The sequence below is a fragment of the Meles meles genome, chromosome 4 (genome assembly GCF_922984935.1).
Source record: "Meles meles chromosome 4, mMelMel3.1 paternal haplotype, whole genome shotgun sequence".
In the NCBI taxonomy this organism is placed as follows: Eukaryota; Metazoa; Chordata; class Mammalia; order Carnivora; family Mustelidae; genus Meles; species Meles meles.
The window spans coordinates 85,493,693-85,520,903 of NC_060069.1; the positions used below are offsets into that span (position 1 = coordinate 85,493,693).

The following is a 27,211-nucleotide window of genomic DNA, read 5'->3' on the forward strand; positions in this document are numbered from 1 at the left end:
GAACAAGAGATCACAACACAGGGATCTAAAAATGAACAAAATAGCCCCATAACAGAGCTTACATTCTTGCAGCAGAGGGAGGACAGAAATCAACAAACAACTAAATGCTCTATTAACTGTTGAACTCTGATTAAATAATGAAGTCTTTAAGAAAATGACTGAAAGGAACATTGATTTTGGCATCAAAGGGGAAAATATTGACTTTCCACACTTTGGAAAGAGTGACAGGGGGAGAGAGAGATGGAAAGCAGGGAGCAGTCCACTCTTGGAGAAGTTTGGCCTGAGGTAAGGGATGCAGGGAGGGTGCAGCCAGATGGAAATGTGTAATCACACAGGATTCTTCAAGCGTGAGAAAGACTTGAGCATGTTCAAGGTGAGAAGAGATTAAGACAGAGAAGGTGACAACAGTTCAAAGGGGCAGATCATCCGTTGAACCGGTCCCCTGAGAAGACTGGAGGGCAAGAGATCCAGACATAGGTGGAAGGATTTTCCTTACGAGAAAGAGAAGTAGATGGGCATCAAGGCAGGGGAATTGCTGGGTCTGGTACAAAAGACAAAGGAAGCTATTATCAAATGGCTTTTTCACCCCTATGAAGATCCAAGAGAGGTGACTTGGTGGGGGGGTCCTAAGACGGGGTCAAGGCCAAAAGCTTGGGAAAAGTGGAAAAGTTTTGAAGTTGCTGCCATCTTATTTATATGTGTGTAGTCAGTTAATTAGTTAAAAAGCCAATCAGAGAACATTAACTGAACACTGAGAATTACTTTAGGGCAATAGACACCACCTTAGCTCTCCAAGAGCAAATATTTTAGGCAAATATGCTAAACACATAAAAAGACAATAAGTCTCGGGACACCTGGGCGGTTCAGCTGGTTAAGCGGCTGCCTTCAGCTCAGGTCATAATCCCAGGGTCCTGGGATGGAGCCCCATATTGGGTCCCCTGCTCGGCGGAGAGCCTGCTTCTCCCTCTCCCTCTGCCTGCCACTTTGCCTACCTGTGCTCTCTCTCTCTGTCAAATAAATAAATAAAATCTTTAAAAAAAGACAATAAGGCTATAAATGAACAACATCGAAATTCTTATATTGAAGATTTAGTTCCATAAGAACTTGGAGTCAGCAAAAATTTATTTTTGCCTTGATTAAAAAGGAGGGAAATTGGACTGGGGCATAAAAGATACATCAAAGGGAGAAGAAGGAATATAAGAGCTAGCAGGGAGTTAACGTGTACTGAGTTTGGGGTTGATATTGTGCTAGATGTTTTCCATTTAATCCTCACAATAATCCTGCATTTACAGGTGAAGGAACTGAGGCCGAGGAAATTTAGACTACTACTAAATTTAGACTACTCATTTAGACCCTTTATGCTTCAATTTTCTCACCTGTAACATAGGGATAATAATCATTGGAAAGTATATTACATACAAGTTGCTTAGCACAACGTAGGGCTCAAAGCAAGCTCTCAGTAAGTGTGAAGCATTATCATTATTTTCATTGCGACCTACCCAGGTCACACAGCTAGAACATAGAAAAGCAGAAATTCAAAAGTCAAAACCTTTCTTTAAAATGCATTTGGGGTAGAGAAACTGCTTTGTACATGAAGACAGAACAAGCTGCAGGAAGAGGGTAAAGAAGAACCCAATTTGCCTGGCATAGGTTCAGCGTGTTCGGAAATCCACCGTGGTGAGACCTGAACGCCTAGCTATGATGATTGTACTTAATCCTAGTGGTAAAAGAGATCTTACAGTGAAAGCTTGGAACACAGAGATGCTTTGGGGGGATGGTCAGTTTATGAGCAGCAGACGGGAGGGACAGGAGTGGGGAGAAACAAGAGCCCAAGGACGAAGTGCTTGAGAAGGTGTGTGAAGAATGACAGATTGAACTAGGAGGACAGACTGAGCCACACCTGCATGTAGCTTCAGACCCCAAAAGGATTGAGTGGGGTTTTGTCAACACTTTCAAATGCCAGGTAGAGATAAAGGAGAATGAGGAATTAGAAGAAATACGGGTTTTCATGTGGTTGTTAGCTGGAGTACGGGGGCGGAGAATGGTGAGCACAGGAGGAAAGTTTATCTGAGAAACGTAGCAGTAGGGGGTGGGGGAGGGTAGGGGGGGCGATGTCCACCGGGAAAGAACTACACACACCAGAGAGAAAATGATTGTGTATTCAGTTCCTACAAGGTATCAAAGCTACCTGCCATTTTGCTAATTATATGTTCTGGTAATAAAATCAGGCTACTGTATATTGTTAGCAGCTAACATTTTAAGTAGAATATGCCATGATTTTAAGATACCTATTTATTTTATATACAAAGGATTTTTTTTTAAAGTCCAAGAATAAAATTGGGATTTAAAAAAGTTGAAGAATTGGCCAATTACAACCTTCTACAAGGCTTTTTTTTTCTAAAGATTATTTATTTATTTAAGAGAGAGAGAGAGAGAGAGAGATCACAAGTAGGCAGAAAGGCAGGCAGAGAGAGAGGGTGAAGCAGGTTCCCCACTGAGCAGAGAGCCCGTGTGGGGCTCGATCCCAGGACCCTGAGATCATCCTGAGATCATGACCTGAGCTGAAGGCAGAGGCTTAACCCACTGAGCCACGCAGATGCCCCTCAACAAGGCTTTTGTAAATAGAGTTTTATTGGAAAACAGTCATGCCTAGTTCTGTGGATGCTTTGTTGCTACCGTGGTATAGTCCAGTTGTTATGTCAGAAACCCATAGTCCACAAACCCAAAATCTTTACTATCTGGTCCTCTACATAAAAAATTTTCTGATCTCAGCCTGCAGAACAAAGTCTGAGCTCCTCAGCCTAGAAGCCCCTAGCTTAGCCTAGCCTCGTTTCCTTCCTTTCCAATCCTCAGCACTGTCTGCCCTCCCAGACACACTCTTCACTGTTTTCCTATCTCATCCTTGTGGCCTTCCTGCCTGGAGCACTTCCTTTCCTTTACTGTGGGATGGGCTCCCAGACAACCGGCAAACTCTGCTCAGCACTCACTCCTTCCAGAAAGCCTGGTGCTCTTCCACTCACCCCATCTGTATTTGAATACAGTTGATCACCAACACAGTTGAAAATCTATGTATAACTTGAATCCCCCAAAACTTAACCACCAATTGTCTCATGTTGACTGAAAGCCTTACTGATAACGTATATGGCCAATCAACTCATATTTTACATTTTTATATGTATTTTATATTGTATTCTTAAAATAAAGCTAGAGAAAATGTTTCTGAGAAAATCATAAGGGAAATACACTTACTGAACTGTATTTATTGATACTGTAAATTTATATCATGTGCTTATAAGAAATTGTTTCAGTATCTACATTAATAATGTCTTATATGATACAAAACACTATAGATATTATATGTTTCACTAATGCTAGACATCAAAAATGAAAAGACAATGTCAAAAAGAAATTCACCTTTATTTCATATCCATGCGTTGATAATGAAGCAACAATATGATTGTTTTATGGTAGCCTAGCCTATACACTAAGGAATGTATCATTATAAAACTTCTATGGTACACAGTGTTAGTCTTATTCATAATACAAGATTGGAAACATTTTTTCAAACCCCTTACCTGTGTTGATAGGCTGATAATGCAGCTTCTCCAATTGTAAGAGAAAGGCATATGTATGCCAATGTAATTCTTTGAAAGAAAAGTTATAAGACAGTAAGTAAGCTAACACATTAATTTTATGTGAAATATGACTCACGGCATGCCTATGTAAGGAAATGCTGTCCACTTCCATACAAGTCTTGCACTGATATTCTACATAATGAAAACTGAGTCACTAGTACAAAAGCAGCTCACACAGTTCTTACTATACCATTATTGGGTTTTCACACAAAACATGCACAATAGATAAGTTTATTAACTCTACAGCATTGTAACTACTTACTGTTCATTATGAGGGAGTGGGATATCATTAGGTCTTCATCCCCATCATCATCATCCCCTCATCAAGGAGGCATTGGTCTTGCTGTCCAAAAAAGCAGAGGAGGTGGGAGGGGAAGCAGGAGAGGCATGTATACTCGGTGTAACTTCACAGTAATACCTCGTCATTTCTCTCAGACTTTTTGCTGTTATTTTTCTAAAAAATGTTTCTATATAGGACCAATCTTTCTTCCACCATTTGCTTTAGTTTCAGTGCCCATAGTAAAGAAGGGTCAATGTCTTAAAGCAGGTCAAAAGCAGTCTTGAATTAATAGGAACCCTTCTGGCAGGCTGTCAAAGGTCAGTTTGGTTTTTGGCACTGCTTTTTCTGAGTCTTCTCCCTCATCATTAGGCACTGGTTTGGAAGCATTACTCTCTACCAAGTCATCTTCTGTTAATCTCCCTGGTGTGGTGTCTATTAGCTTTTGAATTTCTCCAAAATCCATTATCTTGAAGCCCTTCACCATCACGTCCCTGAACCACTCCCCCACCCCCTTGTGCTTTTATTTTTTTCTCTTTTTTCCATACCTACAGTCTTTCATGATTTCCTTGATAAGCTCTGGGGTAAATCTTTTGAAGCCATGCACACCATCTATCTGGACATGGTTTTCTCCAGTAGGAATTTACCATTTCAGACTTGATGGTTTCCATGGCTTTTCCCAAAACAACAATGGCATCTTCGATGGTGTAATCATTCTAGATTTTCATGATGTTATATCAGGGGTTCTCTTCCATAGAATTACTAATCCTTTCCATAGAATATTATGTTTAATATGCCTTAACGATCCCCTTAGGACCTCCTGAATTAGAGAATGAATTAGAAATATATTTGGGGGCAAGCAAGCCACTTTGATGCTTTTGGTGTTGAACGCATAGCATTCTGGGTGGCTAGGGGTATTGCTCAACATTAAAAGAACTTTACAAAGCAGTCCCTTACTGGCAAGGTATTTCCTGGCTTCAGGAACAAAGAATCAATGGAACCAATTTAGAAAAAATATTCTCCTCATCCAGGCTCTTTTGCTGTACAACCAAAAGACAGGCAACTAGTGTTTATCACTTCCCTTCAAAGCTTGGGGGTTAGCAGCATTAGAGATAAGGGAAGTCCTAAGGATGAACCCAGCTACATTTGCATACAACAGTAAAGTGAGCCGATCCCTCCCTACCTTATTCCAAGTGCTTCCTTCTCTTCCTTACTAATAAATGTCTTTTGTGCCCCTCCCCCCCCGGAATAGGCCACTTTCATCTACATTAAACAAATAACATGGAGGACATGGGGAGATGAAGAGGAGAGGGAGTTGAGGGAAACTGGAAGGGGAGATGAACCATGAGAGACTATGGACTCTGAAAAACAACCTGAGGGTTTTGAAGGGCGGGGGGGGGGGGGGGGAGGTTGAGGAACCAGGTGGTGGGTATTAGGGAGGGCACGTACTGCATGGAGCACTGGGTGTGATGCCAAAACAATGAACACTGTTATGCTGTAAATAAACAAAAACAAACAAACAAAAAAAAAACTTTTTCAGGCAGATATCATTTCTCTTCAACGATTTTTGTGATGGTGTCTGGAAACTCATCTGCTCCCTCTTGGATGGTGGAAGCTGCTTCTCCTGTTATCTTGATATATTTTAAACCAAATCTCTTTCTAAAATTATCAAACCATCCTTTGCTGGCATTTAATTCTCCAGGTTTAGATCCTTCTCCTTTCTTTTGCTCTAAGTTTCCTATAATGACTTTGCTTTTCTCTTGAATCATATGAGTGTCTACAGAGATGCCATTCTTTAGCAATCCTGTACCCACATAAAAGCTGTATTTTTCAACAGAAGATAAAAAGGCATTTTACAAAAAGTGCAAGGTTTTCATACCTGCTGGTATAGCTGCACTGACAGTTTCAGGAATTTCCTTTTCTTTTCTTGCAAAGGCCCTTATGTTGGATTCATTGATGTTAAAGTGGCAGGTAACTGAAGCTGCAAACCTATTAACTTTTTCTTGTAATGTCATAACTTTTCTCTGCTTCTTGGGAGCACTTCCAGCATCACTAGAGGTGCTCTGGGCCCCATGGTATTATTCAAGGTTTGTGATACTGCACTACACATGATGGAAAAATACATGAGAACCATGGAGATCACGTTTTACTGCAGTACGCAATTTACTGGAGAGATGAATTACTCTCACAGAGTGGATTAGTGTCACATAGCATTTTTAAATGGATACTCACAATACTTGAGCTTATCTCAATAGCAAAATTATACTAGTACGGTATGTACTATAGTTAATTTTAGGCAGTTACAATTTAATATTGTAGCTTTGCATATGCTTTCTTTGACATACTTCTTCAAGGGTGCATATAAGTTTTGATAAATTTTAACTTTGGGGGGCACCTGGATGGCTCAGTGGGTTAAAGCCTCTGCCTTCAGCTCAGGTCATGATCCCAGAGTCCTGGGATCGAGCCCCACATCAGGCTCTCTGCTCAAATAAATACTTAAAAAAATTTTTTTTAACTTTTTTAATAATGGATTTAATGTGTGCAATTTTTGATAAATTTTAACTTTTTATAATGGATTTGTGCACATTTTATGCATTCATGACATACTTTAATATTTCTAGGTTATGTAGTTTTTCTGTAAGGTTTTCAAATTCTTACAAATCTCCAAAAAAATTTTCCAGTATATTTATTGAAGAAATTCATATATAAATGGACCCACACAGTTCAAACCTCTGTTGTTCAAGGGCCACCTATCATCATTTCACCACTTTTGGTTTACCCACAATTCCATTCTTGAATGAACCACATTTTATTGTATTTATTAGTATTAAAATCTTTTGCCTTTCCTATTCTATGTCAGATTTATTTATATGTGGCTCCTAGAATATGCCTAGAACACAATGGGTACCCAATTAGCCATTTTGATGGTGAATACAAAGGAGTCCATCACCCACCTATATAATCTTAATATGTCTGCAACCTGTTTATGCATTTATATATATATATATATATATATATATAGTGTGTGTGTGTGTGTGTGTATACACATAAACACACACATATAATTAGTGAAACCCATTAGGGCTAACATCTTTCAGTCATGTTTAAATAATTACATGTTTTCCTTTTGACCAAAATACCTTAATGATAATCCTACAAGAATCGTGAATGAGTCATGTCAACGTGGACATTTTTTTCCACCCATTCCAAGAGATGTGACAGTTCCTCATGTCTTCAGTTGCCTCAGATGGAATGTGTTAGGCAATCCTTTTGCACCTATTTCAGTAGTCCAGCATAACACAGCTTCATCTACTTGTGGGTATCTTGGCTGCTTAGGTTTCACAAAGATTGTTGTCTTGTTTCTCTATAAAATAAGGATTTGTGGCTATTTCTTTGAAAAACATTGGCTTTACTAATATTAAATTTATGTCTATCTTTTCTGTTTTCAGTCTTTCTACCCACCTGATAACTTCTTGTTTTAGTGCCAAAGCATAGTGTAATCTTAATACAAACATTTTATTTTTATTTTCTAACAATTTTATTTTAGAGAGAGAGAGAGAGCCAGGGGAGGGGAAGAGGGAGAGAATCTCAATTAGGCTCTGTGTTGAGCAAAGATCCTGAAGCAGGACTTGATCTCATGACCCTGAGATCAGGACTTGAGCTGAAACCAAGAGCTGAACACCTAACCAACTGAACCACCCAAGTGCCCTTTAATAAAAACATTTTAAGTGGCAAACTTAATATATGTAGTACCAAGAGTGCATGTAACTCAGTTAAAGAGAAAACAACGTAAATAGCTAAGATAGTGTTCTCTCTGCGGTAGCAGAAGCCATAGCAAGACTGATAGCTGGTCAGCTGGTATTATAAAACACCTTCAATTTTAAGACACACCTCAAGTTATAAGTTAAAATGTGGCAAAAATGTGACCTTAGAATTACGCCCTCCTGCCCACCTTCATCCCTCCCTCCAAACTTTTATGAGCATCCATTGGCTGGGGCTGGGGATATACAGTAACTAGACAGGTCATTCTAATAGTGGATGGGTAAGGAGTAGGATACGAGAAGTGAAAGATATAAGGGGAACATAAAACAGAAAGCCCACCCAGAAGTGGTGTTGTGACTGGTTCCTGAAGGATGTATGCAGTTAGACATTGATGGAAGAGGGTGTGTCAGATGGCTAATGATGGGAAGTGGAAGGAAGAGCACATTCCAGCATCTAATAAGGCATGGCAGGTTGAGGAATGGGAAGCATGTCTGAATGACTAAAAGACTGATGGAGGAAATGAAAGTGACATGATAAGATCTTCATCTGATGTAAAATACCTGATGTTCAGGTATTTTAACTAACTCTGCTAACTCTGTGTCTAGGTGCTAGCAATAGTAAGCATACCAAGATGTGAGTATAATTGATGTTTCAATTAAGCCAGAAGTCTGCCATGTTCTTTGCTTTGTCAGGGTCTGAACTCAGGGTACTGATGAGCAGGTTAAGGGTTATGACTGGTTGGGAAGTGGATGACTAAGAAGAGCTTCTTACAAGTACTCAAAGGTTTTCAGGCTTGCCAGATATCTTCTCTGCATGGGTTTAGATTTTAAAGTTTACCAAAGAATGCTGAGCCAGATGTATGTAGCACCACCTGTCATACTGGAGTACATACTGCAGGGTTTGGAGGCCATCCCTGTTGTCACAAATGGCACAATCTCCTCCTTTGTGTGTGTGTGTGGCTAATATTCCAATTTATATAAATACCACATCTTCCTTACCCATTCCTCTATTGATACTTGGGTTTCTTCCAAATCTTGGTTATTGTAAGTGATGCTGCAATAAACATGAGGGTGCATGTATCTTTTCAGATTAGTATTTTTGTATTCTTTGGGCAAATACCCAGTAGTGCAATTATTACATCACATGGTAATTGTTTAATTTTTTGAGGAACCTCCATACTGTTTTCCACGGTGGCTGCACCAGTTTGCGTTCCCACCAAGAGTGCATGAGGGTTCCTTTTTCTCCATATCCTTGCCAACACTTGTTATTTCTTATCTTTTTTATTTTAGCCATCTGATAGGTGTAAGATGATCTTGCATTGTGGTTTTGACTTGCATTTCCCTGATGACGAGTGATGCTGAGCATCTTTTCATGTGTCTGTTGGCCATTTGTTTGTCTTCTTTGAAAAAAAAAGTGTCTATTCATGGTCTATGCCCACTTTTAAATCAAATTATTTGGGGTTTTTGTTTTTTGATGTTCAGTTGTAGAAGTCCTTTATATAGTATGGATATTAACTAGTTATTGGATATATCATTTGCAAATAACTTCTTTCAGTAGGTTGCCTTTTTGTTGATGATTTCCTTCACTGGGCAAAAGCTTTTTGTTTTGGTGCACTCCTAATAGTTTATTTTTGCTTTTGTTTTCCTTGCCCAAGGAGACATATGTAGAAAAGGGTTTCTGTGGTCACTGTCAGATGCCTTAGTGCTTGTGCTCTCTTCCAGAATGTTTACGATTTTAGGTCTCACATTTAGGTCTTTAACCCATTTCGAGTTTATTTTTGTGCATGATGTAAGAAAGTGGTCCAGTTCCATTCTTTCGCATGTAGCTATCCAATTCTGATAGCACCATTTATTGAAGAGTCTTCTTTTCCCCATTGTATATTCTGGCCTCCTTTGTTTTTTTTTTTTGTTTGTTTGTTTGTTTGTTTGTTTGTTTTTAAACTTTTTAAAAAATTCTGGCCTCCTTTGTTACAGATTAATCATAACATAGGTGATGATTAATAAGTATAAGTTTATTTCTGAACTCTCCATTCTGTTCCATTGACCTATGTGTCTATATTTGTGCCCGTGTCATGTCATCTGCAAACAGTGTCAGTTTTTGTTCTTCCATATCGATCTGGATGCCTTTTCTTTCTTTTTCTTGTCCAACTGCTGCAAGTAGGACTTCTGAAGAGTACTATGTTGAACAAACGTGGTGAGAATTGACACCCTGTTCCTGATCTTAGAGGAGAGTTCTCGGTTTTTCACCGAGATGATGTTAGCTGTGGGTTTGTCATATTTGGCTTTTATTCTGTTGAAGTAGGTTTCCTCTAAACCCACTTTGTTGATAGTTTTTATGATGAACAGATGTTGAATTCTGTCAAATGTTTTTTATTTATCTGTTGAGATAGTCATATGATTTTAACCCTTTGTTTTGTTGATGTAGTTTATCATGCTGATTCATTTGTGAATATTGAACCATCCTTGTGTCCCCAGAATAAATCCCATTTGATCATGGTGATGGTCCTTTTAAGGTATTGTTAAATGCAGTTTGCTAATATTTTGTTGAGGATTTTTACCTGCATATTTATCAAGGATGTTGGCCTGTAGTTATCTTGTTTTGTAATGTCTTTGTCTGGTTTTGGTACCAGGGTAACACTGGCCTCATAGAATGTGTTTGGAAGCTTACCTTCCTCTTCTGTTCTTTGGAATAGTTTGAGGAGAATAGGTATTAACTTTTCTTAACCTGTTTGTGAATTCGATGAAATATTTAATCTTTTAAAGGAAAATGAAATTCTATGACCCTTAACCCACTGAGCCACCCAGGCGCCCCATGACCCTTAAAACATTAAAATGAGGAAATAGAACCAAACTACTCTTAGTAAAAAGTGAGAAACATAAGCATATATTTCATTTCCCTATATAAGGAAATTATTCTTTAAGCTAATATTTTCTGAGTACCACATATATATCAGGCACTTTCTATGTATGGGAAATAAAGCAATCAACAAGACAGACAAAAATCCTTGTGACCACAAAGATAATACTGTGGGCAGGGTGAACAGACAATATTTGTTTAGAAATCAACCTAAAGACAAAAACGTAGGAAACTTTCTATTAAACACTACATTTCCAAATTGTTCTTTCAAATTTTAGCAAAAGCTATTTCTTTAAAATGTTCAAATGTAAAGAGGCCACAGCTGGCAATAATTCAATTGTCATTTTTCCTAGATATAATAAAATGCAAAAAAGACAGAAGTCCTTCCAGTCCTCAACAGTGTCCACTTTGCATGAACCCCAGGATCTCTAAGGGCACGCCCTTAGCTATGGTCCCAGCTGCAGCTTTCCTGTGTGCCAAGCCAACCATTGACCCATCCCTGAAATTAAAGAACCTGACTCTTCTGGAAGACAGCAGTCCTGTGTCTATCTCTCCCCAAGATTTCATGGCACCCTTTGGCTCCCTCACTTTGAATATGACAGATCAGTTTGGAAATGAAGCTAACATGGTCTGCAGTATCCAAAAGCCCTCAAAGACACCATCCATTGCATTCACTGAAGAAAACAATTCTATCATCCTAAATACATCATTTTCAACATTTCTGGTGTGTAACATAGATAACAATCACATTCAGCAAGTATGGCAAGTGTTGGCTTTGTACAGTGATTCTCCTCTGATTCTAGAAAGGAGCCACTTGCTCACTGAAACACCACAACGCTACTACAAGTATAAACAGGTGGCTCCTAAACCTGAAGACATCTTTACTGACATAGAGGCTGATCTCACAATAGATCCCCATTGGTTAATGCAAGACCAAATCTCCCTGCAGCTGAACAGAACTGCCGCCACACTCAGTACACTGCATATCCAGTACTGCAGTGATGTTCACGTCACTTTACCAAGGGCAGAAACCAGGCCAGTGAGGCATAAATGGACCATGATTTCCAGAGATAACAATACTAAGCTGGAACGCACTGTTTTGATTGGTGGTACCACTAGCCTAGAATGCCCAGGCCAAGGAGACCCTACCCCACATTTGGAGTGGCTTCTGGCTGATGGGAGTAAAGTGAGAGCCCCATATGTTAGTGAAGATGGACGAATCCTAATAGACAAAAGTGGAAAACTAGAACTCCAGATGGCTGATAGTTCTGACACAGGCGTATACCACTGCATAAGCACCAATTATGATGACGCAGATATCCTCACCTACAGAATCACTGTAGTAGAGCCCTCCGTAGAAGCCCATCATGAAAATGGGGCTCATTATACAGTTTTCACTGGTGAAATACTTGAACTTCCCTGTCATTCTTCTGGCATCCCAGATGCCTCTGTTAGCTGGGTTCTTCCAGGAAACACTGTGCTTTATCAGTCCTCCAGAGACAAGCAAATTCTGAACAATGGCACACTAAGAATATTACAGATCACCCCAAAAAACCAGGGTTATTATTGCTGTGTAGCAGCCAACCCATCAGGGGTTGACTTTTTGATTAACCAAGTTTCAGTCAACACAAAAGGGCAAAGGCCAGTAGAGCTTAATGTAGAAAAAGATGGATCTGGATTTGATGAGCCCATTCCCACTGCCCACCTTAAGGACCCACCAGCTGTGCAACTCCCTACTTCTGCTCCAGTGGGAGTTGAGACTGGAAAACAAGTCTTGAGCACAAGTAAAAAGCATAACTATCGTGAGTCAATACACCGGCGGCGAGGAGATTCACTAAATCGACGTTTTAGAGAGCATAGGACACCCTTCTCTTCCTCTGCTCGGAGAATTGACCCACGGCACTGGGCAGCACTTTTAGAAAAAGCTAAAAAGAATACTATGCCAGAGAAGCAAGAACATACTACAACAGGACACCCTCCAGTGGCCACCCCACTCCTGAATATACCTGGTGAGAAAATAGACTCTTCAGGCATGCTCCCTCCAGATGAGGAACTGGTGGTCCTGGCAACTAAGGCTCCTAGTGTTCTGGCAAGGACAGGGATTGCCAATTCCAGAAAAATACCTGATAGCTCTGTGACAAATATAAGTGCTGTCACTGAAGTCTCTCCAATTGTGGGTCCACAAATCCTACCACCTGAAAAACCAATAGATTTCAAACCATCTCCTATTAAAACTACAACCATGTCAAAGAATATAAACCCAACCTTATTAAGCAAAATGCGAGGCCTAACCAATGAAAATTTCTCCACTATCTTTCCTCTATTACCTGAAGCAACACAATTTCAGGAAGCTGACAACACTGGGAAGAAAAAAGAGCATTTACAAAGTACACTCCCAAAAGCAATGGGGACTATAAGCAAAGATGTCAATATCAAAATGCTGAGTAGTGCTAACAGCAAAGCTGATATATTCTTAGGGTCAGTAAATACCACAAATAGTCATCAGACATCTGTAACAGGAGTCAGTGACACCAGGAGCAATCACTTCTATCCATACATCATTCAAAAGCTTAACACCTCAGAGATACCGTCAGGCCCATACACTGCTGCTCATTCTCAGTCACAGATTCCAAGAAATAGTACAATTAACATCCCACTAACATCCAGGCGCTTTGGAAGACGGAGGAAAATTTGGGGTAGGGGTCGAATTATCAGCCCATATAGAACTCCAGTTCTTCGACAGGATAGATATGGCTTTGTGAGACCAACATTCAGAGTTTCATCTGAAGAAAGCACTACTGCATTTTCAGCCACAGAGGTCAATGTGGTGTGCCCATCCTGTTCTCCCAGGGAAAGGCTCACCCCTGCTGCAGCAACATTGTCTTTTCCAAGTTCTTCCCCCATCATGCTCACCAAAGCTGAAATTGCCAAAGTCACAGAAGAAGAGTCTACTATTCTAGCCCACAATCCATCATTACTATTTGAGAACAAACCAAATGTAAATACTGAGAAAACAATACCCACAATAAAATATTTCAGTGCTGAAAGTACACAAGTGACCCCAACTGATGCAGTTATGACTCATGCCCCCAACTCCTTACCTGAGGAAAAAACTCCTATTCCAAATAATGATTACCCGAGTGTGTCTAATACCAGAGAACTTAAAAGGGAGTCAATGATTATATCACCACTTCCAGATCCCACCACCAAGCCATCTATGTCTATTACTACAGCCATTACAAGATTTTTAAGAAGGAAAATTCCCTGGCATCAGATCTTTGTAAATAACCATGTCCAAAAAGAGAGGTTAAAGAATCAGCATCAATTTAGCTCACCAAAAAACACAGCCACAGTGCTTAGTAAAATATCTCCTGCTTTACCCACGGATAAAGTTTTCCCTTTCCATTTCACAACACTCTCGGCAAGTGTGATGCAAATTCCATCTATAACATCAGCTACAACTCACCAAAATATCACTGAAACACACAGTCCTATGAGTCTCCCAACAATGAAGAAGCTGCTCTTTCCACCAGTTTACCTTACACCTCCTAGTATCTCAAGCAAAGAATCAAGTACCAATTTCATATCTAAGCAGACAGTCCGGCTGACTGTACCTCCTACTGCCCCTGCATCAGTCATTATCAGTAAAACCCAAATAGCCAGACCCAGCACACGAAACATACAAAGAAAAAAGGAGCCTCAGAGGAACAGGAATGACCCACACTCCTCTCCCAGTCGGAGTTCCGGCTTCACTGTATCCACTACTATGACACCTCCTGATCTAACTGCAGCTGAAACATCAACAATGCCTCCCTTAGAAAACATGATAGGAATTTCAAGTACAATGGATCTTTATCTAAGAACGCTTAGTCTGACAGACGTCATTGAAGAACGACCCCAAGAGAATACTCAGACTTTGAAGAGCAAAATTGTTTCTGAAATCACTTTGTCCAGCAAACTACACCAGAGCACCACAACTAGGAACACAAGCATTAGACACTCAACCATGCCACCATTCCTGAGCAGTAGTGCTGCTCCAATGACAATTCCCACCTCCCATCCCTTGAATAATCAAAGTGCTGTCACAGACAACATGGCAACTCCCGCTTTTAGGATGATGACAAATACAGTGGTCAAGCCACGTGAACACTCTAGGCATAATGCTAATCCACAGCAATTAGCAGCAGAAGTTGCAACATCTCCCAAAGTTCGCCCAAATGACAAGGTCACAATAGGAACCACCCACTTTATCTACTCCAATCTGTTTCATTCTACTTCCATGCCAGCACCACTAACAGTTAAACCACAGAATTCTAAACGGACTTCCTCTCCCTGGTCAGAAAACCACTTCTGGCACAAGTCATACCCAGAAATTGCTGAAAAAGGCAAAAGGCCAATAGTGAGCATATTGCCTAGTCCGGGCTTGCCAGAGGACATCACTCATGCTTCAGATTGGGATATTAAGAAGACTTCAAAGAAAAATGGCTTTGATAAGACACGAATTCAAAAAATAACAACCTCTGAACACCTTCCCTTTGATTCTTTGTCTAGGAATATATTTGAAAGGCCCAGAATAGTTGGAGGAAAAGCAGCAAGTTTTACTGTTCCTGCTAACTCAGATGCCTTTCTTCCTTGTGAGGCTGTTGGAAATCCCCTGCCCACCATCCTCTGGACTAGAGTCCAGGCAGATACATCAGGTATCTGACACTGTTTGTTTTTGTTTGTTTGTTTGTTTTACACTTAGTCTTCTTTAGTCATAAAACAAAGAAAAGATTGTGTTATGTTTCAGGGTTACACATCCAAAGAATCGACACCAGTTTCAAATCTCTCCAGGATACAGAAACTATTGATATTCTCATTAGACATTTGCTGCATAACTTTTTTTGCTCATTAGAAGGTTTTAAAAGATGTTAAGAACATTTTTTGTAATGCTCTGAAAGCAGATACAGGGAAATATGATTTGAAAAATAGAAGAGCCACTGTATTGAACCATTATGGCTTTTTAAATTAAAATTATGGAAATAAAAAGCTTTTAGGAATATTTTAACACTCTTACCACTAAGTGTCCTAATTTTAATTTTAAATGTATTTGTTCTCAATAGCCTAACAGTACCCCCAAAGCTTTCTTCTTGAGACTTCCTCTTGAACAATTAGTGTTCTATTTAAACTCTGATGACTTTTGACTACAAATTTCTTTCTTCTTATCAGGATTTGATTTATCTAAAAGGAAACAGAATAGCAGATTCCAGGTGCTGTCTAATGGCACCCTGGCCATACAGAGGGTGGACATTCAGGACCGTGGACAGTACCTGTGCTCGGCATCCAATCCACTTGGCACCGACCGCCTTTATGTCACGTTATCCGTGGTTTCCTATCCCCCCAGGATCCTGGACAGACATACCAGAGAGATCACAGTCCACTCTGGAAGCACTGTGGAACTGAAGTGCAGAGCTGAAGGTAGACCAAGTCCTACAATTTCCTGGGTTCTCGCAAACCGAACAGTGGTTTCCGAGTCATCTGAAGGGAATGGGCAGGCCCTGGTGACATCTGACGGAACGTTGGTCATCCACAATCTCAGCATTTATGACCGGGGCTTTTACAGATGCATGGCCAGCAACTCAGCTGGCCAGGATTCACTGCTGGTCAAAATACAAGTCATCGCCGCCCCACCTGTTATTCTAGAACAAAAGAGGCAAGTCATTGTAGGGACTTGGGGTGAAAGTTTGAAATTGCCCTGTACTGCCAAAGGAACTCCTCAGCCTAGTGTTCACTGGGTCCTCTCTGATGGCACTGAAGTGAAACCACTGCAGTTTATAAATCCCAAGTTGTTTTTATTTGCAAATGGGACTCTCTATCTAAGAAATGTAGCCTCTTCAGACAGGGGCACTTATGAATGCATTGCTACCAGTTCCACTGGCTCAGAGAGAAGAGTGGTAATTCTTACAGTGAAAAAGCAAGAAACTATCCCCAGGATAGAATTTGCATCCCAGAGGTGGACTAAGGTGAATTTTGGGGACAAATTACTACTGAACTGCTCAGCCATTGGGGAACCCAAACCCAAAATAATCTGGAGGCTACCATCCAAGGCTGTTGTCGACCAGTGGCACAGGTAAACCATACCTTTGTGTTGAGATTATCTTCTTTATCTATTTCGCTGTACAATTTCTGAAATGGAAAAGGTGATACAGTGAGGCCAACAGCAGATTTAGAGAGCTCATAGACTCTGCACGTAGAAGTAACTCTTTCTGAAGAGACCTAATCCTTTTGAGGTTAATGTTACATGTAAAAATGAAGCTTCTTACATGCTTAACTCTAAGGGCCAGCTATTCAATTCTTACTGAATTTACACAATAGTTAAAAGCAGATTAACAATCTCATTTGCTCTCATACTTATGACAGTTTTAAAATGGTAACCACAGAAAGGTCTTTATAAATTCTCTGTCCAAAAAGAGGAGGGAATTTTGTAATGCAATCAAAATTCTGTGTAATTTTGAATACAATTCCGACTACCTGTGCAAAAACCATAATGCAACTATAGAAAGCATTAAAACTGTGATGTGAATAACAGGTAAGTTCAAAATTCACGTTGTTAAGGAAAAGGTCTAAAACACTTACTGGCTGTTAGGCCAGTTTTGGAACATGGAAATTTTTATCAAGAGGCATGAAAAAATTTAAGGACTCTTTTAAAAAGTTAACCCAAAGTAAGTATGGAGAGTGTTCTAAAACACGCTACTTGTATTTCAGAATAAATCTTTTTTTTTTTAATTTATTTATTTGACAGAGAGAGAAGTCACAAGTTAGCAGAGCAGTAAGCAGAGAGAGAGGGGAAAGCAGGCTCCCTGCTGAGCAAAGAGCCCGATGCGGGGCTCGATCCCAGGACCCTGAGATCATGACCTGAGCCGAAGGCAGAGGCTTTAACCCACTGAGCCACCCAGGTGCCCTCAAAATAAATCTTAACCAGGTATTTCAACAGATCCTTCAGGTATAAAAACAGCAAAGAAATTAAGTAGGTTGTTTATATTTTGCTTGGGTAAGTATTTATGGGACACATAGTGTTCAGATTGTGGAAGAGGCAGCAGAGTGTATAAAGTTCACAGATGGGGCACCTGGGTGGCTTGGTTAGTGGAGCAGCTGGCTCTTGACTTCTACTTGGGTCATGTTCTTCGGGTCATGGGATCAAGCCCTGCACCAGGCTCTCTGCTCAGCAGGAAGTCTGTTTGAGGTTCTCTCTCTCTAAAATCAATAAATCCCAAAAAATAAATAAAGATCACAGGTGTTACCATGGGCCCACCAGAGGTACTGGCATTTTTTTCTTTTATAATTCAACTTGTTTGCCAACTGAACACCTCAGTTATTATTTTGCCACTAAGCTCAAAAAGGCAAGAATATTCTTTATGTAGAAGCTTATATATATATATATATATATATATATATATATATATATATCAAATAAAAGGGGCAATTTATTGCAAGAAAAAGAAAGTCCTTGCTGTTTCCATTTCACAGCTTCTAAAGTTTGAATTTTAGATTCTACAAATGCAAAAACATTCATCATGGCTATGTTTATCAGAGTATACCCCACCATGACCAGACTAAGCAAAACCCTGTCACTTTCTTAAAGCCTACTTGTCACCTGAATGAAAAAGCCTTTTCTGGGTTTTTAAATAGTCTCAGACTCGGAACACCACCCATCTTTCTCCAGCACTTTCAACACATGTGGCCTGTTTCAGCACAGAATGGTTTCCTCTCCGTCAGAACCTCGCTCTTCAGAACCTCAGAGCTTATTACAAAAGCAGCTCAGGTCCCAGCCCAGACATGCTGCCTCAGAATCTGCACTTTAAAAAGATACCCGGATGAATCACATGCTCCATAAAGTCTGAGAAGCATTGATTTAGAAGGACTACAGATGCTTTCTCTTACTTGGGGAATGCTCTATTTTGAAAAGTAAATTTTCTCTGAAAAACATCACTTTATCAAAAGGAACAGCTATAGTCTCTTCTTACATATTACCACCTCCAGATGCATCAGAATTGGGGGCGGGACAAGGTCACTCTAAATCAGTGGTTTTCCAAGGATGCCGTCCGCTTGCTAGTAGCATTAGCGTTGCCTGAGAACTCGGTGAATCAGAAACCGATTCTCTTTTAATAAGCGATCTGTGTTCTTAAAAGCCTTCGAGGTGATTTTAGTGCCTGCTAAAATTTGAGACTGGTTCTCAAACTTTATTGTTTGTAAGAGTCACAGTCACCTGGGACATTTGTTACTCAGTGGGTTCCCAGATCCCTGGCCAGATCCAGTGAATCAGAATCTCTGAAAAGTGAAGCCAGGAAACATGCATGTTAAATGAGGCAGGCGCCATGTGATACTGACGCCCGGGATCAGAGAACTGTTTTTGAGAGCCAAGACTGAGAGTAGTGGTTCTCAGACTTGGCTGCACAAGACAACCGTTGGAAAACTGAGACTCCTAATGCCTAGGGCCACACTCCACACCAATTAAATCAAATTCTGGAGGTGAGCCTCGTTTGGTGCTCCATAAATGATTTTCATATGCACCTAACTTTGAGAAGCATTAGGAAGGAATATCAGATGGTAGTAGAACATGGTGAAAAGGTGAAAAGAGGAGCTCGGAAACCAGCCTGTGACCTGAGGTGTTACTAAAACTTTTTAAGTGTCTAAATATTAAATACTAAGGCTCTCTAAATCAAGTATTCCTGGCTGTACAGTGAGGAACTACTTAAAGATTTAAAAATAATAGTACCTTTTGTAATGTACCACACTGATCCCGGTTTTAGCACCAATTCAATTTCCGCCGGTCTTGCTGAAAGGCTAAATTTGGTTTTAGCAGGAAAGATGTGCCATCTGGTGGCTCACTGTGGTAACAGCATGCTGTGTAATAACTTGAGGGAGAAAAACTGTACTGCACACAGCTGGACAAAACGCAGAGACCAATCACTTGACAGCCTGCTCGCAAAGGTCAGATGCGGCAGCAGGCTCCTCTCTTCATAGCACCTCCTCTCTTCATAGCAAAGCAGAACTTATTTTGCAACCAAATAACTCTTAATTATTTTGTTACTAACTTTTTAAAAAAATAGAATCTGGCATCTTTTCTGAGCCAAGTCTGCACAGAAGTTCTTTATGGACATATCACAAGGCAATCATTTGATACATAAAATGGTCAAGAAAGTCCCGTGTCTAAGGCATCCAATATATCTAGCATTCTCCGCATTGTATCTTCCAAACCACCCTTGTAAGAGTTCCATTTCACTAAAGTCTAACTGTTGTTAATTTTCTCTCTCGGGAAATGGCTTAAGAGACAGTGAATAGGGGCGCCTGGGTGGCTCAGTGGGTTAAAGCCTCTGCCTTTCGCTCAGGTCATGATCCCAGGGTCCTGGGATCGAGCCCCGCATCGGGCTCTCTGCTTGGCAGGGAGCCTGCTTCCTCCTCTCTCTCTGCCTGCCTCTCTCCCTACTTGTGATCTCTGTCAAATAAATAAATAAAATCTTTAAAAAAAAAAAAGACAGTGAATTAGTGCTGATTTTAATTTTATTCCAACAGTTTAAGAAAATGTCCATAAAGCAAATCCTATGTAAATAAGGACAACTCCCCTCACCCCTTGCTAAGAGCTGCACAAATCTGTCTTTTCTCTCCTTAGAATGGGCAGCCGTATCCATGTCTACCCAAATGGATCCTTGTTTATTGGCTCAATAACAGAAAAAGATGGTGGTGACTACTTGTGTGTGGCCAGAAACAAAATGGGGGACGATCTGATACTGATGCATGTGAGCCTCCGACTGAAACCAGCTAAAATTGATCACAAGCAACATTTTAAAAAGCAAGTATTTCATGGGAAAGATTTCCAAGTTGACTGTGAGGCTTCCGGCTCCCCAGTGCCGGAGATATCTTGGAGTTTGCCTGATGGAACGATGATAAACAATGCAATGCAAGCCGATGACAGTGGCCGCAGGACCAGGAGGTATACCCTTTTTGACAATGGAACTTTGTACTTCAACAAAGTTGGGATAGCAGAGGAAGGAGATTATACTTGCTATGCCCAGAACACTCTGGGGAAGGATGAAATGAAGGTGCACCTAACAGTGGTAACAGATGTCCCACGGATCCGGCAGGGTTACAAGACCAACACGAGAATCAAGGCTGGAGACACAGTGGTCCTTGACTGTGAGGTCATCGGTGAACCCAAACCAAAAATATTTTGGTTGCTGCCTTCCCACGACATGATTTCATTCTCTAAGGATAGGTACACATTCCATGCCAATGGGTCTTTGTCCATCAACAAAGTGAAATTGCTCGATTCTGGAGAGTATGTGTGTGTGGCCCGAAATCCCAGTGGGGATGACACCAAAAGGTACAAGCTGGATATTGTCTCCAAACCTCCACTGATCAACGGTCTGTATACAAACAGAACGGTCATCAAAGCTACAGCCGTGAGGCATTCCAAAAAACATTTTGACTGCAGGGCTGAAGGAACACCATCTCCTCAAGTCATGTGGATCATGCCGGACAATATTTTCCTCACAGCCCCATACTATGGAAGCAGAATCACAGTCCATAAGAATGGAACCTTGGAAATTAGGAATGTGAGGTTTTCAGATTCGGCAGACTTTACCTGTGTGGCTCGGAATGAAGGAGGAGAGAGCATGCTGGTGGTACAGTTAGAAGTAATGGAAATGCTAAGACGACCAACATTCAGAAATCCATTTAATGAAAAAATTGTTGCCCAGCTTGGAAAGTCCACAGCATTGAATTGTCCTGTTGATGGAAACCCACCACCTGAAATAATCTGGATTTTACCAAATGGCACCCGATTTCCCAATGAACTACAAACTTCTCAGTATCTGATAGCAAGCAATGGTTCTTTTATCATTTCTAAAACGACTCGGGATCATGCAGGGAAATACCGGTGTGCGGCAAGAAATAAAGTAGGCTACATTGAAAAATTAATTGTGTTAGAAATTGGCCAGAAGCCAGTGATTCTTACTTATGCACTAGGAACAGTTTACTGTATCACTGGAGAATCTCCATCACTGCACTGTGTGTCTGATGGAAGTCCTAAGCCACATACCAAATGGACTACACCAAGTGGTTATATAATAGATAGGCCTCAAAGCAGTGGAAAATACATACTGCATGAAAATGGCACCTTAGTCATTAAAGAAGCAACTGCTTATGACAGAGGAAACTATGTCTGTACGGCTCAAAACAGCGTTGGCCATGCACTGATTACTGTTCCAGTAATGGTTGTAGCCTACCCACCCCGAATTACAAATCGCCTACCCAGGAGCATTCTCACGAGGATAGGAGCAGCCGTCCGGCTCCGATGTGTGGCCCTGGGAGTCCCCAAGCCAGAAATCACATGGGAGCGGCCAGACCATGCCTTGCTCTCAATGACAACTAAAGGGGCGACTCACGGACTTAAGCCTTTTCACCCCCAAGGTACCCTCACCATTCAGAATCCCCAAACCTCGGATTCTGGGATCTACAAGTGCACAGCAAGGAATCCGCTTGGTAGTGATTATGCAACAACGTATGTTCAGGTAATGTGACCTGAAATAAAAATTGAACAAAGTCAACATCTGGACAGAGTTTATTTTTTGGAAGAAGTTTAATCAAAGGCAGCCATAGGCATGTAAATGAATTTGAGTACATTTACAATATTAAATTTATAATGGACATGCAAAAGAAAAAAAAAAGACTTGTAAATAAATGCAATATGACTGATGGTGATTTCATTAATTGATCTCCAAACAAACTTTTAACTTAAGGCACTTTTATTTTGCCAACAAATAACAATGAACATTAAGGTAAAACTGTCCACCATAAAATAACAAATGGCTAATGTATCTCAATTCTTCATTAAAGAATGGACTTTTTTCTTTCACTACCAGTTGCCTAGTGTCTACCTTCTATCAATGTTACAAGCATGGCACTGAGAAGAGAGACAATGGAAAAGATTAAATTTGCAGTCCTGATTGTAAATTTACCATTTTGATGTATAGATATTTTGTGGCTGGTTTAGAAATATTTTAGTAAAACCTAGAGAAAATAAACTGAACAGTTTTGATTATGATTCTCTATTTTGTGTACATGGAAAATTTTCATTGATGGGGAATGCAAAAACGTTTTAATAACTGCATTTAAAATACATGTAAAAAGCAACTTAACACCTACACGTCATAAAAGGTGAAAAGGGAGTTGATGACTTCATTACTGAAATAAACTCATTAAAAATTAGGCTTCAAAAATACAGTGAAACTTCCTCACTTCAAAATCAAGCACAGGCATCCTTGTTTGGAGCTCTTTATAAGGAAAATATTCTGAGGAGGAACCATCGCTTTATCAATATGTTATCTCATTAAATGATAATCCTTTATGGGAGAGGAAAATGGGAAAATCTAGATCTGATATATAAATACATATAATGAAGTTTCATTGTACTTAAAATTTGATCAAACATACACGAAGTGTTGCTTTTTGTAATCCAATGTGAATTGAGTTGGGGAACATTATGATTCATTTTTTTCTAATTCCAGAGGCTGGGATGTTCCAGTGTAATTTGTCCAGAATTTATTCAAATATTTGCCAGTTATCTAAAGTGGAAAAAAAAATGCCATAGGTCTTCCTCGGATATCTCAGCACACAAAACACAACAAGTTAGCCCTGCTGATGGTTTTGAGACACAGGGGGGACTTGCTTCGTTGTGCTTTCAGCTGGCTCCACCTAAGAGGTGACCTGACTGCCACAATCACAGACGCTGGCACCCTGTGGCCACAAGGGTCAAAGGACTCTCATTCTCACGGTGACCTCCTTCCACTTCTGGGCCAAAAGGAGTACGTAAGAGTGACAAATAGACGCTAGCAGGAACGAGACTAGAGTGTAAACAGGTCTGTCTAAAGAATTCTGATGCCCAACTACATTCAATTTCAAAGTCTTATTTTTAAGTGGAAAGGAGGTCTCCATCTTATCCTAGGATAATTTCCTATCTTAAAAAGCAAATTGCCAGGTTCTGTCAAAGGGTAGGGTTTTCCCTTGTGATCATTTTAATGCGAATTAATGCAATGGCTAAGAAAGAAACCTCTCAGGATGTGGGATTCAGTGGAAGTAAAGATGCTAAAGACTAGATTAAAAATTCCAATTGTTTTCTTTATAATGCACAGGGGTAAGACAGTCCCAGGTTTTTCCTCAACTCTCCATAGAATCTGAACTACAGAGCCTTACCATGACTTAGCTTTGTCACCTGAAAAGAAAAGGACACAACAAAAGTGTACCCCACCACTTTCATGTGCAAAATGATTATTAATAAATTAATTTCACTACCTTATGCAAAATATAAAGTGCATACGAATGCTATGCAATTATAACACTCATTCTTGAAACAATATGACTGCTGTTTGCGATACTGAACTATAAAAATATATGGTTCAAACTGAAAACTGGCATTTTAAATACCAATCATTCTCGAAAAGGAAATCAGGACGTAACAGAACTTACTCACTAGGCACAACATTCACATTTCGGTTGTTTTGCCAAGGCAATCATTATACGGATAGATTCCTATGAAGAAAAATAACTTCATGGACTCTATGTAGGCTTCTCAAGAGGAAAGAAAAAAAAACAAAACCTGATATACAAAACCAGCTGAAAAGTAAAGATCTGTCTTCTGAAAGCAGATAGAGTATGTTAATTTCGTGAAAAGAATGGTCTTTAATGTTTTGGCAAAGTCTTTTCCAGCCCAGAGTAAACATGAAATGAGCAGGCTGGAGGGAACTATTTCACAGTGTACAAAGCAGTTCACATGGATGCTGCCACAGCAAAAGTAAGCGGACATGTATTTGAGGTCGTTTGCATGAGTCAAACTTTGCAATGAGTAACTCACCTAGGAAGATATAAATTATTTATATAATGATTTGCAAAAGAAATGATCTAAAGTCGTACTAGCTACATTTTAAAAAAGTAGTTCTACATGGTTTGCTCATTATAGACAAATCTATTCACAGTATGCTCAACTACATTACATGTAAAATCATATGGCAAAAGGAAATGAATTAACACAAAACATGGGAAAATATCCCCCACATGTTTTAAAATGCCCTGCAATTTTCACATTCAAAATTTTATGCATCTAAATCTAAAAAAATATTATATGGAATACTCTTAAGTTACACAAACTGATAATAATTTACTGTATTTTTTACTCTAATAGGAGCAAATTACCACATACTTGAACAAAGTTAAAATAGTTACTATTTCTTTATAATAAATTTGATGTATAATTTACTTGTGCTTTTTGCACCAATTTATAAATACAGTATATGCAATACACAACCAAGACACCAACATTAATAATTAAATTCAAAATAGCAAATACTTACCATACAAAATAAACAGCAAATACATCTTTATGAAAACCAGAGCCTTCTGGACTTGGGGGCCAGATTCTCTGGAAACCACGTCAAGTTTGAGCACTGTGGAATCTCAGGCCAGCAGCAGGATTGTTTTTTCTCAAGTTGGCATAAGGTTCAGGAGAACCAAGAGTCATTTTTGCCAAATCTGGCAATAAATAGCTGGAACAATCCCACTGTGGTTCGTTCAGGCCTTTAGAATTAACATGTTGTACCTTCACAAAGACTCTGGCCAATGCTCCCGCCACTGAAAACAAATTCGAGTACAGCTACTTCTAAGAAGCTTCCACATATCTGAGAGCGGCTCTCCTGGAAGCCTGGGTTGAAGTTCTTGGTCTAAGAAGTTTAAGTACTAAGCAACAATCTGTTTCAGCACCTTTTGACCACAACAAAAGCAACGAAAAATCCTACATAAATAAGAACAAAGTTTATAAAGTGCTTATGAAATTACAAACATTTCAAATCAGAGCAATGCAAATAGATGTCCTTTTCACCACCAAAGGTGAAAGCAGAATAAAGGGGTCACTCTCCTGTCAAGATCTGACACACCTTTCAAATCAGTAGTTTGGTCCAGCACAGTTTAGGGGGAAGAAGAAAACAACAAACTTCATCATTAATGAATACATACATATTTTAAATCCACCATAATTCATTCTTTCTGTGAGATTCAAAAAAAAGCACCAATTTCAAAAGATAGGCTACCACGCTCTTCCTGGAGTAGGCCCACATGATCCACATTTTCATACCTACTTTAAAGTTGAATTTAACCAAAAACCCCAAACCACACTTCCTCCTTTTTGTTTTAAATACCTCCTCTATAAGAAATGTAGCACAAAATATAAGAAAACTTCAAAGGAAAGGAAAGAACAAAGGGACATTTCCAGAGATGACGGATGCATTAAATTTGATTCCAGTGCAAACATAAAACTTTATGTCTTGTCCTCTTCCAGATTCAGAAGTGTGATGGATGCCCATAGGGAGTCACTCCTTGCTGTGGCTGGTTACCTGATGGGAAAAATAAATTCAAATAAAATCGCAAATGCAAAATTATGCCACAGATAGATGCTACCCTCTTGTTCTTCAAACCAGCCTCAACAATAGGAGAACAGACCGACTGGTCAAGGAGTGCCCGCTAGCCCGGGGACCTGGGTGGGAAGGTCCGAACACCGTAACTGCATGCACAACTGCATGCACTCCACGGCACACCGGCTCTCCGTCAGAGTTCTACACCAGCCAGCACAAAGCCTGTGGACAGTAACCAGCCCCTCTAAACCCTGTGTGTCTCAACTAAGAAACAACTCAATACTAACATACGAAAGGGCTCTGAGTATTGTAAAATACTGAAAGTTCCCAAAACATTTATAAAACAGATCAGAGATTGGACTTTAACACACACATTATAGTAAGTGAGAAAAGTGGCATGAAATAGGGTAATCTTCTACAAATGGCCATATAAGATATGTAAGAGGGAACTGTGTAAGGGTGTCCACACGTGCGACAGTGGCTACGTGCACTGATTCAGGTGTGTGCCTATCTATGGGTAAATATACATGTGTGCAAACACACACACACACACACACACAAACAGAAAAACTAAAGAAGAGCAGGCACCAAAAAAATGACAGGGACTTAGAAATAACTACTGCTTCCCCAACTCTGGTGGGACTATTCCAATCCAGAGGCTCCATTCACACGGGTTATGAAGCGAAAGGAGCCCTCTGGAGTTGTGTAGTGGGCGGTTCAACAGCAGAGGTTGGCATACTGCTAATAGCAGGGAGCAGAGTGTAGTGAAGAGGTAGGCTCCGGAAGGGGGCCATCTGAGTTCAAGTCCCAGCTCTGCCCCTTACCTGTAGCTGAATAACCTTGGGCAGATGAGTCAATCTCCCTTTTCTTTAGCTTTTCCTCATCTGTGGTATGGGAATAGTAATACCTTGGCTCATGGGGCAGTTTAGCAATTAAGCACATTAATCTATGTAAAATCAGAGTGCCTGGGTCCCAGAAAGTGCTCCATCAATGACAGATGGAAAAAAACCAAAAACCTGCATATCATGAGCTCTGGGAAACAGGAAATAGTAGATACACTCCCAAAACAGGTGTCACTGCATAAAACTCATAGGTACTTACTTCTAAACACTAGAAAAAAATCTAAAATCTAAGCATATTGTCTCTGCCTTAAAATCAGATTGTCTCTTCAGCCATGTGAAAGTATGAATTCTTGAATAAAACAATGGAATTTTAACCATACATATAACAGACCACACCTACTG

At 40.0% G+C, this 27,211-nt stretch overlaps 2 protein-coding genes across 5 annotated transcripts in view; one reads left to right on the forward strand and one right to left on the reverse strand.

The window, feature by feature from the left end:
* The window catches only part of IGSF10 (immunoglobulin superfamily member 10), a 48,294-nt gene extending 26,206 nt beyond the window's left edge, over positions 1-22,088 (forward strand). The window contains exons 4-6 of the mRNA XM_046002168.1: positions 10,884-15,227; positions 15,739-16,639; positions 20,180-22,088. Of these exons, the coding sequence (XP_045858124.1) occupies positions 10,884-15,227; positions 15,739-16,639; positions 20,180-22,088 (7,154 nt within the window). The remainder of the gene's footprint in view (positions 1-10,883; positions 15,228-15,738; positions 16,640-20,179) is intronic.
* Positions 22,089-25,356: 3,268 nt separating this feature from the next.
* MED12L (mediator complex subunit 12L) overlaps positions 25,357-27,211 on the reverse strand; it is a 324,770-nt gene continuing 322,915 nt past the window's right edge. For all 4 annotated transcript variants that reach the window (XM_046002172.1, XM_046002171.1, XM_046002170.1 and 1 more), the window contains one exon: positions 25,357-25,949. In XM_046002172.1, the coding sequence (XP_045858128.1) occupies positions 25,897-25,949 (53 nt within the window). In that variant the 3' untranslated portion in view covers positions 25,357-25,896. The remainder of the gene's footprint in view (positions 25,950-27,211) is intronic.